The sequence below is a fragment of the Hordeum vulgare genome, chromosome 6H (genome assembly GCF_904849725.1).
Source record: "Hordeum vulgare subsp. vulgare chromosome 6H, MorexV3_pseudomolecules_assembly, whole genome shotgun sequence".
NCBI classification, from domain to species: Eukaryota; Viridiplantae; Streptophyta; class Magnoliopsida; order Poales; family Poaceae; genus Hordeum; species Hordeum vulgare.
This window is the reverse complement of record NC_058523.1, coordinates 552,264,092-552,275,390: the sequence shown is the minus strand read 5'-3', so window position 1 is coordinate 552,275,390 and position 11,299 is coordinate 552,264,092. Positions and strand designations below refer to the sequence as shown.

General features: G+C 51.4%; 1 protein-coding gene across 2 annotated transcripts; it reads right to left on the bottom strand.

Moving 5' to 3' along the window:
- Window positions 1-1,208: 1,208 nt before the first annotated feature.
- Window positions 1,209-6,147, bottom strand: LOC123404598. Of its 2 annotated transcripts, none has more exons than XM_045098535.1 (6): window positions 6,040-6,147; window positions 4,564-4,721; window positions 4,343-4,422; window positions 2,484-4,238; window positions 2,185-2,344; window positions 1,209-2,105 (listed from the first exon to the last, which is right to left on the bottom strand). In XM_045098535.1, the coding sequence occupies exons 2-6, from the start codon at window positions 4,715-4,717 to the stop codon at window positions 1,453-1,455; spliced, it is 2,802 nt and encodes a 933-aa protein (XP_044954470.1). In that variant the 5' UTR covers window positions 4,718-4,721; window positions 6,040-6,147; the 3' UTR covers window positions 1,209-1,452. The 2 variants fall into 2 exon arrangements, with proteins under 2 accessions (XP_044954470.1, XP_044954471.1); XM_045098536.1 differs by lacking the exon at window positions 6,040-6,147 and adding an exon at window positions 5,031-5,455.
- Window positions 6,148-11,299: the final 5,152 nt, after the last annotated feature.

Here is an 11,299-nt window from a genome sequence, read left to right as displayed (position 1 = left end):
CGACATGGAAGAACACGCAGCGCAAGTTGCGCGACGGCAGCTGCAACTTGCCCTAGAAACAAGGGCCTGCCGTGTTCTGGCATGCAGCAGAGGCAGGTTGGTCACTTGGGTCAGGCAGGAGGTAGACCATGGTGAGGTTAGGCAGAGGATGCTCCAGGGAACTCACATGCTAAGCCTGAGAAAAGATGAACAGGCACACAACAAACACGCCACCAGCCTTTCGCCCCCCTTCTTCCTCCAGGTCCACCACACCACACCACACCCCACAGTAACAATAAGTAACCTGCACTTCACTGAACTGCAATGGCTCTCTCTTCTCTTCTCTGAGATGAGATGATGCCATGCAGATGCAGTCATGTGGAGACGGATGGATCATGGGATTGATGGCCTTCATGGGGCAGCCGCTGCCTGACATGTGGGCCCTGCTGGCACACCCCCCACATGCAGCTACAGTATTCGTAGTCCACACATGAGATGAGGGTGAGACCATGCACATTTGGTGTTTTGGAACTGGCAGCAAGATATGGGTCAGATCGTCTAAAATAAGCTGGGATTGATTGCACAGAACACCACACCAGGGATCTCAAATGCACGTTTGACGCCGTGGTTCCAGGTCCAGTGAAATATTTACTATCCGTTGGCAGCTTTGATATGCTGTAAAAAGAACAAAGATCAAGAGATTCCTCTCACATGTGATTCATTTCCCGTGAACCCCGAAATATGCCGATATCGCGGCGGCGATGATGACCAGGCGCTTGTCTGTCGGGTTCATCCACCCTGACATGCCAAATGGCCAGCCGGCATTGGTCTTGCTACTAAACAGTTATTAATAGCACATAGTTTTGCTCTACAATAGGGCTGGTTAGAGTAAACAAATGGTGGTCTGAGCAGTAAACATAGACAAATCACAGTAGTTGACATGGATCCTGACAAAAACAAGATTACAGTGCCTTGTGAGCTGTGTTGGGCTGCATCTTTTGATGCCCTGTGGATCAGATCATGGCTTCTACTCTAGTAACTTAACCTATTGGACCACACAAAATCAGGCGATATGTTACTGCCTTTTGCACTTGTGCTGCATTTGTTTTCTGGTTGGCCTTCTCCATCTTGAATGAGATCATAATTCAAATTCAAGTAACACCATTAGCTCAAAACAGGAGGACAAAATTAACTACTGCCTTATGTTTTGTATATGGAAGAAAAGGTGATGACCTTCAACACCGGCATGGTTTATTAGTCAAAACAGGTAAACAATCAGCTAATTACAGTATCACCCCTATATAAAAAAAAGGAGAGGATAAATTAGGAAAAAGGCACACATTGGGCATCAAATTTTCTGCGGTAACACGATAAATAGAGCAGTGTTACAGCAGCGAAGTATCATCACGCGAACAGAAACACTAGGGGTGGGGGGAGAGGCAAAATCAATAGTTAGGGGGCGGAGGTACCTCACTAGGTGTTGTTAGTCAAATCTACAAGGGCCTCCTCAAGCAGGTCCTCCAAAAGCACCGTACAAACCGTGGCGCAGACTTCAAACGTCTCTAGCCGTGCCGTGTCGGCGGTGGCGGTCTCCACCACCTCCCTCTTGAGGATCATCTCCAGCAGAAGGTTCCTCTCAATGACTTCGCCGGGCGGATACTTGTCGAGTATCGACCAGTTCCTTATGACCCGCCAGATTTCATCGGCGGCGGAGTTACAGGAAGAATCATCACCGTGAGCTTTGCGTTGCGAACAACATGTCCGACCCCATGGGTAAGCCGACAATTCTGTTGTCCAAGTAAGCTCGGTGAGCGCCTCATTGACAGCATCAAAGAGAAGCCTCTCTTTTGACCGTCTTTCCCTGGACTTGATCTCCTCTGCTTGATGATCCGATAACTTCTCGAGCAACCTTGGGTCCAGAGGGCTGGCTAATAGGCAACCTTTTCTATCCATGCCAGCTGAGGAGACTAACTTCTGGATAATCGTCAACGAGTCTTGATCGTCATCGGCCTTGGAGAAAAGCCTTGCTAGTCTCAAAGAATTTGGCGACATGACTTCGGCTGGGGGTTCTTCCCACGACAAGGATCTTGAAAATGACCCAATAAGTGGAGACCTGGACATGATTTCTGCAGAGACACGACGGATGCTATTACGCAATGATACTCTTTCAGCTAAATAATTTGATGAGCTTGGTTTACAGCTTACGTGGGGATGTGGTGATGAAATTTTCAGTTGAGTACAGTAGCCTCCTATTATTATCGCAGAGAAACGGACCATCCGGGTCCAGTACAGAAACAGGGCTTGGTTGGTCTTGAGATTCACCGTAGAATCCAGGGACGCCAAGACTTGGCAAAGGAGAAACACCCTAATAGAGCAGAGCAAAACTTTAGTAATTTAACTTGGCTAAAGAAGTATGAATAACACCTGTAATAAGAAATTTACAGGTCTGAAAAAGGAAAAGGTACGAACAACAGCTGTAACAAGATAACTTTTTGGGCAATTACCTTGGCGGGGATGCTAGGCACATTATTAGTGTGGCAAGAACTAGCCATGAGTCTTTGCACAGCATCCTCATCAGCATCAAGCAAAGTGTGTTTATGTAGATTATCCAGTGTAAAATGGCTAGAGCATACACTGCCATCGCCATTAGTCACAGCACTTCCATTCTTGAACGCATTATTAGCAGACAAAACTCCAGGTGGACCTAACTTCTCCCGAGCTGATTTCTTGTTTTTAGAGAACAGGCTGGAAACTCTTTCCCTGAATGATGACGACTTCCTACTTTTTTCATTGTCAGCTTCCTGAGAACCAACGGCAACTACATTCGACTCCCTGCCTCCATAAGACAAAGAAACTGGAAGAGACCGAGACCTTGGCAAACATGAGAAAGGATCTGCAGTATCCAGCTCAGGCGATCTGCTCTCTAATGTTATCCCCCCACACTCCTCCTGATATTTTTTTCCTTCAGGGATTGTGAGCATCTCACCTAGCGTGCCCACACTTCTACGTGCTCCACTTTCTTCCTCGCCACCAACAGTCGACGATACCACCGACCATCTCTCCAAAATCCGCCTTTTGGCTTCCTTAACCACTGACGGTTCACGTCTGTTGGACGCCTGACTGGAGCATGATGCAGAGTAAGGGCTGTCGCTCCTGCTCAGGAAATCCCAGGAACGGCCAGAAGTGGGAGTACCAAACTCCAGATCCTCACTTATTTCACCTGACACTTCTTTAGCAGTTTCAACCTCTGACTTGCTAAAGGAGCTATTTTCAACGTAAGTATCATGGTATTCATAAGAGAGCGAACTATCTTCATCCTGGCTATCTTTTAAGCGCATCCTCATCTGCCAAGTGATCTCCTTGGCCAGTCTTCTCGAGGATACTGTTTCATCAACTGCCATCACACTATCATCGTCACTATCTGGTTCTGTCGATGATTCCAACGAGGACACTGGGATCGTATCTTCATGAGACTTTGGAAGTCCTGGCTTTAGTACCACAATTCTTGTTGGTTCGGACAGGGTTGAATTTGCCGGGTTAACATTTAAGCTCTGGTGGCGCCAGCATCTGTTGCCTTCAGCTTCATTTCCCTCTGAATATAGCTGCCTCCCAACATGAATATTGCCCTTTCTCTTCGCTGATTCTGATGGCTTCAGTATGGTTATTTGCTTTATTTCTGAAGGTGGTGCAACAGGTTCAAACCCATAATGGTTGTTTGATAACAGGGGAGTTGGCTCATCTAGGAACTTCAGGAACAAGTCTTTATTTGAGCTCAAAAACTGCAGCGCTTCCTGGAACTCCTTTGAATGGAGAAGCTTCTCGTCTGTGGCCAGGCGTTTTGCTTCAGCAAACTTCTCGCGGACGAGGGACATTCTCCTCTCGCAAGAAGGATCCTTCCCTTGGTGCCTGTTCTTGCTGCTATCCATCTTCGAAGGCTGATCACGTAAACTGCTCCATGTCTCCTCATGCCGTGTTCCTGCCTTATGGTTCTGGTGGCATTTGATTTCTTTCTTTGGCTTGACATTTCGGCTGTCGTCTTCCTTGCTGAACCGTCTTCCTGATGCCAAATCAGATTGGTGGGCGACTGGAGCATCGTTTAGACCCATCAATCTGGCAACAACATTGAGAGGCTCGTCATCAGGCACCCCTTCTCTCCACATGTCCTGCTCCATGAGCATCTTGACGGGTGACATGCCAGATCTGTTGGTGGGCGAGTTTGATCTCTTTGTTGGAGAGCTCCTTCTTTGCTGACTATCTCTCTGCAGTAAACAAAAGAATGGAAATCAGACGACTGAACTTTCAGTTCAACATTTACATAGTCAAAATACAAAAGGAACATGAAGCATTTATATTATCACATTACCTGTTTATCTTCAATCTGAGACGGGAACTGATTGCTTGCCGTCTTGAAAGCGCCGCTCCGGTCCTTACCCGCCGGAGAAACTGCGAGGCACACACGCTACGTCGCATCAGAGATTGGCCAAGGTGAACAACACATAAAAGGAAGCACAAAAACCAGACTACAAGGCATGGCGCAGAGGAACAAAATTTCAACATGTACTACAAGAGAAGAACGAGCCATACCGTCTCGGTGCGCCTTGTCGGTGAGCATCTTGGTGGCGACGACGCCGTTGCCGAGGTCGAACATGTTGATGACCCTCCCGAGGCAGCCGGGGAAGGGCGCCAGCACCTGCAGGTCCTGCTTCTTCTTCTGCTTCCTATCCTGAGCCCCTTTCATCTATCTGCACGGAGGACGGCATTTAACAACCACAGCCTTCAATGCAGGAGCCAGCCGGTAGGTAGGCGCGTACGTACGTGCAAGGAAAGATTTTGTTTTTCAAAATCTGAAGCAAGCAGGACACAGATGAACAGCAGCCAGCCATAGTTTTGAAATACAAAATGTTTTGAATCGTGTGTGTGTGTGTGTGTGTGTGTGTGTAGGTGATGGGGGTAGGGAGTGCGCCGGACGGGACAAGCTCCCAAGAACGGAACAAAAAGCAGTTTGGCGTCGACGACGAGGTAGGGGGAGGAGAGGAGGGGGGGTCACTCACGTGAGGCGCGCTCCCCCACCTCGGAACCACTGGAGCTCATCATGGCGACGAAAAGGAGATGGAGATGGGGGCACGAATGTGCGCGTACAGCGGCTTTTGTTGTCCTGCTCTCTTATCTCGGCGCGCTCCGGTGATCTCCCACCCGACGCGGCCGGCCGGAAGCGAGTGGCGGAAGCAACCGCACGCCGCGAAAGGTGGGGGATTCCCTGCCCGGAACGGGGGGCGGATCGAATCCGGTGGAAAGGGAAAGCGGCGTGGGCGGCAAAGGGCCGAACCCTCTTTCCCCGGCAGCATGAAGCTGCGGCGGCAACTGCGAGAGCGACGGCGGCGCCCGGATCGATGGTGAAAAGCGCCCGACCGCGAGGCGAATCGCCGGCGGTACGTACGGCGGTGAAGGATAAAAATAGAAAATGGGATCGGATAGTGTATACAGTAGATAGATTAATTAAAAGGGGCGCGGGAATCTCGTGGTTGGTTTGGGAGGGAACCTGGTCGGCGAGACGCCGGAGCAGATACGGCCAAGGAGAAGGGGCCGCCCGGCCGGCGACGCGGTGGTCCGTGGAAATGCAAATGCAAAATCGCTCTTCTCCTCCTGCCCTGGTTTTACTGCTGGTGGTATTGTTATTCTGTGCCCCGTGCGCGGCGGGAGGAAGGGGACGCGGGAGGTGAGGTCGGGGTCGGCAATGGCGACGGGCCCCATGGATGATGGATCGGCGGGACGGGGCTGCGGCATTCATTCATGGATTGGTGCTACGGGCGGCGGGACGGGGAGTATTTCTTGACTTTTTTGGATTTATATTTACGGAAAGGAGAGGTTAATCGAGGGGAGGAATGGAGGGAGGCTCGGCCTGGAAAGGCGCCGCTTTTGGGGAAGAGGAAAGCGACGGGGGCGGGCGAATGGGATGGAACGAACGGTCACCTCGCCGACCCCCAAAACGGCAAAGTGCGGCGCCCGCCCGCCCGCCCGCCCGGAGAGAATAAGGAGGCGGCGAGGGAATGGTATCCGTACCTGCGGTGCGGCGCCGCCGGACGCCGGCGAACGGACGACCTGTCAGACGCGGCCGGACGCGCGGATCTCCCCGCCGGTGGCCGTGGCCCGATGCCGGCCCTCACGGCGGCCGGCGGTGCGGGGCCGGCTGGCGGATGGCGTTAGGCCGCCGATCCGTGGGCGGGCGAGCTCCCACGAGGTTTGGGAGCGACACTAGTCCCCTCACGCACGGAGGAGCCCTGGCCGCGCAGCACCGCCGGAGCCGCCTCCTCCAGGATGCCTAGCCACGGAAGCAGAGCACCACCAGGCGAGCGTGCTGGTTCGGCGGGACGGGGAGGTAGAAGAGGCGGCGCGTCTGCACTGCACTGCAGCAGCGAGGTAGGAGTGCGTGGCAATGGCCGCAATGGCGCTCGCTGAGGGAGTGGGAGCTGGAGCTGGAGCGGGGGTTGGGGTTGGAGATGGAGATGGAGGGAAGAGAGGGCAGGGGAGTGGCGCAGAGCACGTGAATGCTCATTAATGGGCCGCGGCGCCCTCGCCCTCGCCCTCGCCACAGCGTCCTACCGTACCAGTAATCCACCCACACTCACACTGGCCGGCCGCATTACCAGTTGCTTTTGGCTGCGTTTGCTTGTCAAATCCGTCAGTCCCGCTCACGCCACACGTGCCTCTCTCTTCCCCCTCGCATCACGCTCTCATCTCATCCCATCTCATCTCATCTCATCTCACTTTATTAATTAAAATCAGTTGAGCAGAGCTGCAGCTGGGGTGATGGATGGATGGATGGATGGATGTCTGCGTTTTCTCAGCCCGTGTGCCGGCCCGTCGTCTCCATGTGCGTCCCCGTTGGACGGCTGGTTTCTTAACCACGACCGGATCGGAGGGTGGGAGAGAGGAAGGATCTTTATTTATCTCTATCTATGTATATCTATCTACATCTACTCCCTCCGTACCGAAAATATAAGTCTTTTTAAGATATTTTACTAGATCTCTACATGCAAAATAAAATGAGTGAATCTATACTTTAAAGTATGTCTATATACATCCGTATGTAATCCATTAGTGAAACCTCTAGAAAGACTTATATTTAGGAACGGGGTGAGTACTTTTGTTAACCTATCACCAACCTACTGTTCGCCCACCATGAACCGCGCCTTCATGAAAAATGCTCTTTTAGCGAAGTGGTATTGGAAATTAGAAACTGAAACTAAACGGTGGCAGGGAACAAATATGTGGGGGGGGACAAACGTCTGTCTAGCGTTAAGCCTAGCACTCGTGGTTCACATTTCTGCTTCCGGTCCAGCATTCTCGGGGTGAAAGACTTATTCTTACCAACGTTGTAAAAAGATGTCGGGGGATGGAAAAAACGCTAGGTTATGGAAAGATTGTTGGATAGATGATAGACCTCTCAAGCTAGCCTACCCTGGATTATTTATGATTAGCTTTGACCATAATATAATAGTTGATGAGGCCATTGAAAAAACTTGGGAATTTTTCTCTTTCCGCACAACTTTGCATGGAGAAAATCTAGAATTGTGGGAGAGTCTTAAGAGTAGATGTGAAGAAGTATCAATATATGGCGGAAAAGACCAGGTTAGATGGATGTTAACTAAAGATGGAAAAAAATTACGGTCAAATCCTTATATACTCCTTCCGTTACTAAATATAAGCCCTGTTAGAGATTTATTAGAGGACTGTATACGAAGCAAAATGAGTGAATCTATATTACAATGTATGTCTATATACATACGTATATATTTTTATAGTACAAACTCTAAAAAGACTTATATTTAGGAACTAAGGGAGTACTTCCTTAGTAAGATCTCAGGTGGAGTTCCCTCCGAAGCTTCTTCGGAAAATTAAAGTCCCAGCAAAAATTAAAGTTTTCTTGTGGCTTGTGAATAGAAAAAGCATTCTTATTAAAGATAATTTGCTGAAAAGGGGTGGAAAGGGAGAGATGGATGTGCCTTTTATGGGCAACCAAAAAACATCGATAATTTTATTTTATTTGTGCTCTTTGGCAAAACTAATGTGGAACATGTTGAAATGTGCGTTCGATCTTCAATTCACCCCTTCTGGAGTTCTAGAAATGATATTTGTTTTGAATGAAAGCAAGTACTCCCTCCGTCTCAGTTTATAAGTCCGGCACATATATCTAGATCGTCAATTTGACCAATTTAATGAAAAGCATATATGACAAAAAATATATCATTAGAAACTTTAGATGTTCTATTTTCTAATGATAAAATTTTTATATTAAACAATATATTTTATATAAGTTAAATTGACGATCTAGGTACACATGCATGCCTTCTAAACTGTGACGGAGGAAGTAATGGACCCAATGACAATCATGAAATTAACTTGTTCTTGGATCAATGATTGGTCCATTTTGCAGATAAAGGAAACCGCGACAAGAATACTGAAACTGGGCCAAGACTTCTCAAGCAGGTTGCAAGTGAGGTCTACATAGCGTCACAAGGATGGAGGCCGGGGATTTTGAGCGTGGAGGACTTCTCGACAGTTTTGACACTCAGCGGCGGGCGAGGACGAGGACCGCGACGGCGGGGTGTGGTAAGAGTGTGAGAGGGAGGGAATGAGATAGGAACGGGCGAGCCGAGGTGTGGATAAGGTGACATTAGTAGTAGCGCGGGTCGTGACATAGCACTACTCCTAAGCACTATAGGAGTAGCGCGTTCTTGTGGCCCGTAGCACGATGGGACCCTTAGCAGTAGGGTCGTTCTGCTAGTACATAACTACCTGTAGCGTCCGTGCTGCTACTACTAACTACTAGTAGCGCCAACAACTACTCATAAGCCTCCATGTACAAGGTTTTTCCTTGTGGTGAAATCGTCACAAGCGCTTGAGTCCGGGAATTTTGCGCGTGAAGGACTAACGACCCTCTTCTTCTCGACTGTTTTTACCCTGACCTCTTGATTTTATCCGAGTTGCTTGGAGCATTTTGAGCCGTTCGGCTCCTCAGGGGCTTGAAATAATGCCACCTGGGGCGCGCCAGCAAAAATTTCGCCCTCGGGGGTTCGGGTTCACAGTCGTCTTTCAATGGTTGTCCGAAAGGGTTTTAGAAAAATGTAAGTCGCCCCAAGTTTGGCCAAAAACCAGTCAAATTCGTACGGAAGTACATAGATTGATTAAAATTTGTAAAAAAAATTAAAAAAACATAATTAAACATTAAATGTAAACTAAAACTAAAACTAGCTAAAGCCGTCGTCGCCCGCCGATACCACCCGTCGCCGCCGCTTGTAGAAGGTGGTGTAGTCGTCGTCGTCGTCATCGCCGTCGCCGTTGCCGCCCGCTCGAGCGTCGTCCTTGCTGCTCCTTGGGTCGCGGAGGCGAACGGGCGCCGACGCATCCTCGTCGTTGTCGTCGAGGATGATGAGGCCGCCCTGCTCGCGGTCGCGGGGACAGGCGGCGATTTCCTCCAGGGTGCGGTGCTGTAGCTCCATTTTCTCGCGGACGTAGTCGTCCCACGCCCATTTCAGGGCAGCCTCGTCGTCGTCGATGGCCATGGCGAGGTGCTCCTGCTTGACGGGCAGGAGCCTCGGCTCCATTTTTGGCTTGACGAGGCGGCAGGAAGAGTCGGGCTCGTTGATGACGATGTCGGCGCCGCGCGTACGTCGCCCCAACGGCGTCTCCAACGGCTCCGGCTTGACGGGGAGCAACCCCAGTGAGCCTGAGGAGCGGGAGCGGGATCCGGAGCTGCCAGATGACGAGAACGTCGCCGTCTCCATCCTCCTCGACGTCCAGGAACGGCCACAACGGCGGGTGAAGGCGGGTGGCGGTGGGTACTCATATTCGTGCGTGCTACCGCCCTCGATGTGCTCGAGAACGACGTCCAAAGTGCGGCCGGGGATGCCCCACCATTCGCTGCGGCCCTCGGAGTTGTGACGGGTGCGGTGAGCTGATCGGTGTGACGGCGCTCGAAGTATGCCGTCCACAGCGAGGTGTTGTCGGCGGCGTACCTTGGGAAGTTGCGCGAGCTCTCCGACAGGCCGGAGCGGATGCGCGCGAGCTCCGCGCGCTGTTCTGCTCTGGTGGGTCGTGGTGGTACCGGAACGCCGCCGACGCTCAGCCTCCAAGACCCTGACACCCGCATGTCCGGCGGTGCCGGCTATTCCGCCTTGTAGAGAAGGCGGGCCTCGTCCTCGCGGAGGTGCCTTCAGCCGAAACCGTTGGCGGCCGCACCGTCATCGGGGTAGCGTTCAACCATCTCTTTCGGGGGGAGGGAAGGTGAAGAAGGGGCCAGTGGCGAAGAAGGAGAAGAGAGAGCGTTGGTGGGGAGAGGTGTGCGGCAACCGGCGGTGGAAGCGTCCTTATATAGCCGCGGACGGGCGCACGCGGGTGCGGCGACGTGTGACCGCGTGACAGAACCTGACGGGACGTGCGTCGCGGCGCGCCTTCACTGCGCCGCCTATGAGGAATTAATGGAAGGCTGACCGATGACGCATCCTTCGCATTGATTTATGCGGAAAACGAGGCGACGAGAACGACGACCGCACACCCAGTCGCTGACTCGGCGGGCCCACCTTCCTTTCACGCCAAAAACATTCCCGCCGCCGCCCTCGGACGTCCCCCAGCGCGTTGGGTTAGGACTTAGGACCGTCGGGCTAATTTTGATAGCCGGCAAAAAAGAGATCCTGGGACGCGACTGTGCCGTTTTTCGACCGTCGGCGTTAAAAAAGGGCGACTGTGCCGTTTTTCGACCGAGTCGGCGCTAAAAAAGTTTCATGGGAGGACTTTTTTAGAGGGCGAGTGGAGATGCTCTTAGATTCAGGTTCTCTGTGGTTTGTGTTAAGATGTGACTTTTGGGTATCTAGAACCGTGTGAGCTCACTGGAGGGTGTTTCAGGTGATGTTGTTCAAGTCTTCCCGCGTGGAGGGGCCTTTTATGTTGGTGATGTTGTTGAGGCCTTCCCGCGTGGAGGGGCCTTTTATGTTTTCTTTTAGTTTGCATGTAGTTATTTGGACGTAAGACGAAGACAAAAAAGAAAAAGAAACATGGCAGCGCCGTTAACGGTTAACCCCTCGCACGGTCGCACCAGACGCCCCGTCACGTCCAAAATCGAGCTGGCCATTATTTATCTGCTGCTACTGCAAGATTTGGAACAACGACTGATGGCTACGGGTCGGGCGCTTGCTTGGTGTTGGTGGTACGTGCATGTGGCCTCACAGCGAGTGAGCCCCGCTGGACCGCCCCGTACGTACCATGCATGCATGCATGCAACCTCGGCCATGACCGCTCGTCTCGTCCCGTGCCGTCGTGCGTT

Bases quoted from the DNA above. Each gene is read 5' to 3' on its own strand.
- LOC123404598 (XM_045098535.1), bottom strand. From the start codon at position 4,717: ATGAAAGGGGCTCAGGATAGGAAGCAGAAGAAGAAGCAGGACCTGCAG. The intron at 4,423-4,563 runs GTATGGCTCGTT...TGTGCCTCGCAG, and splicing joins CGACAAGGCGCACCGAGACG to TTTCTCCGGCGGGTAAGGAC. The intron at 2,345-2,483 runs GTAATTGCCCAA...CTGCTCTATTAG, and splicing joins TGCCTAGCATCCCCGCCAAG to GGTGTTTCTCCTTTGCCAAG.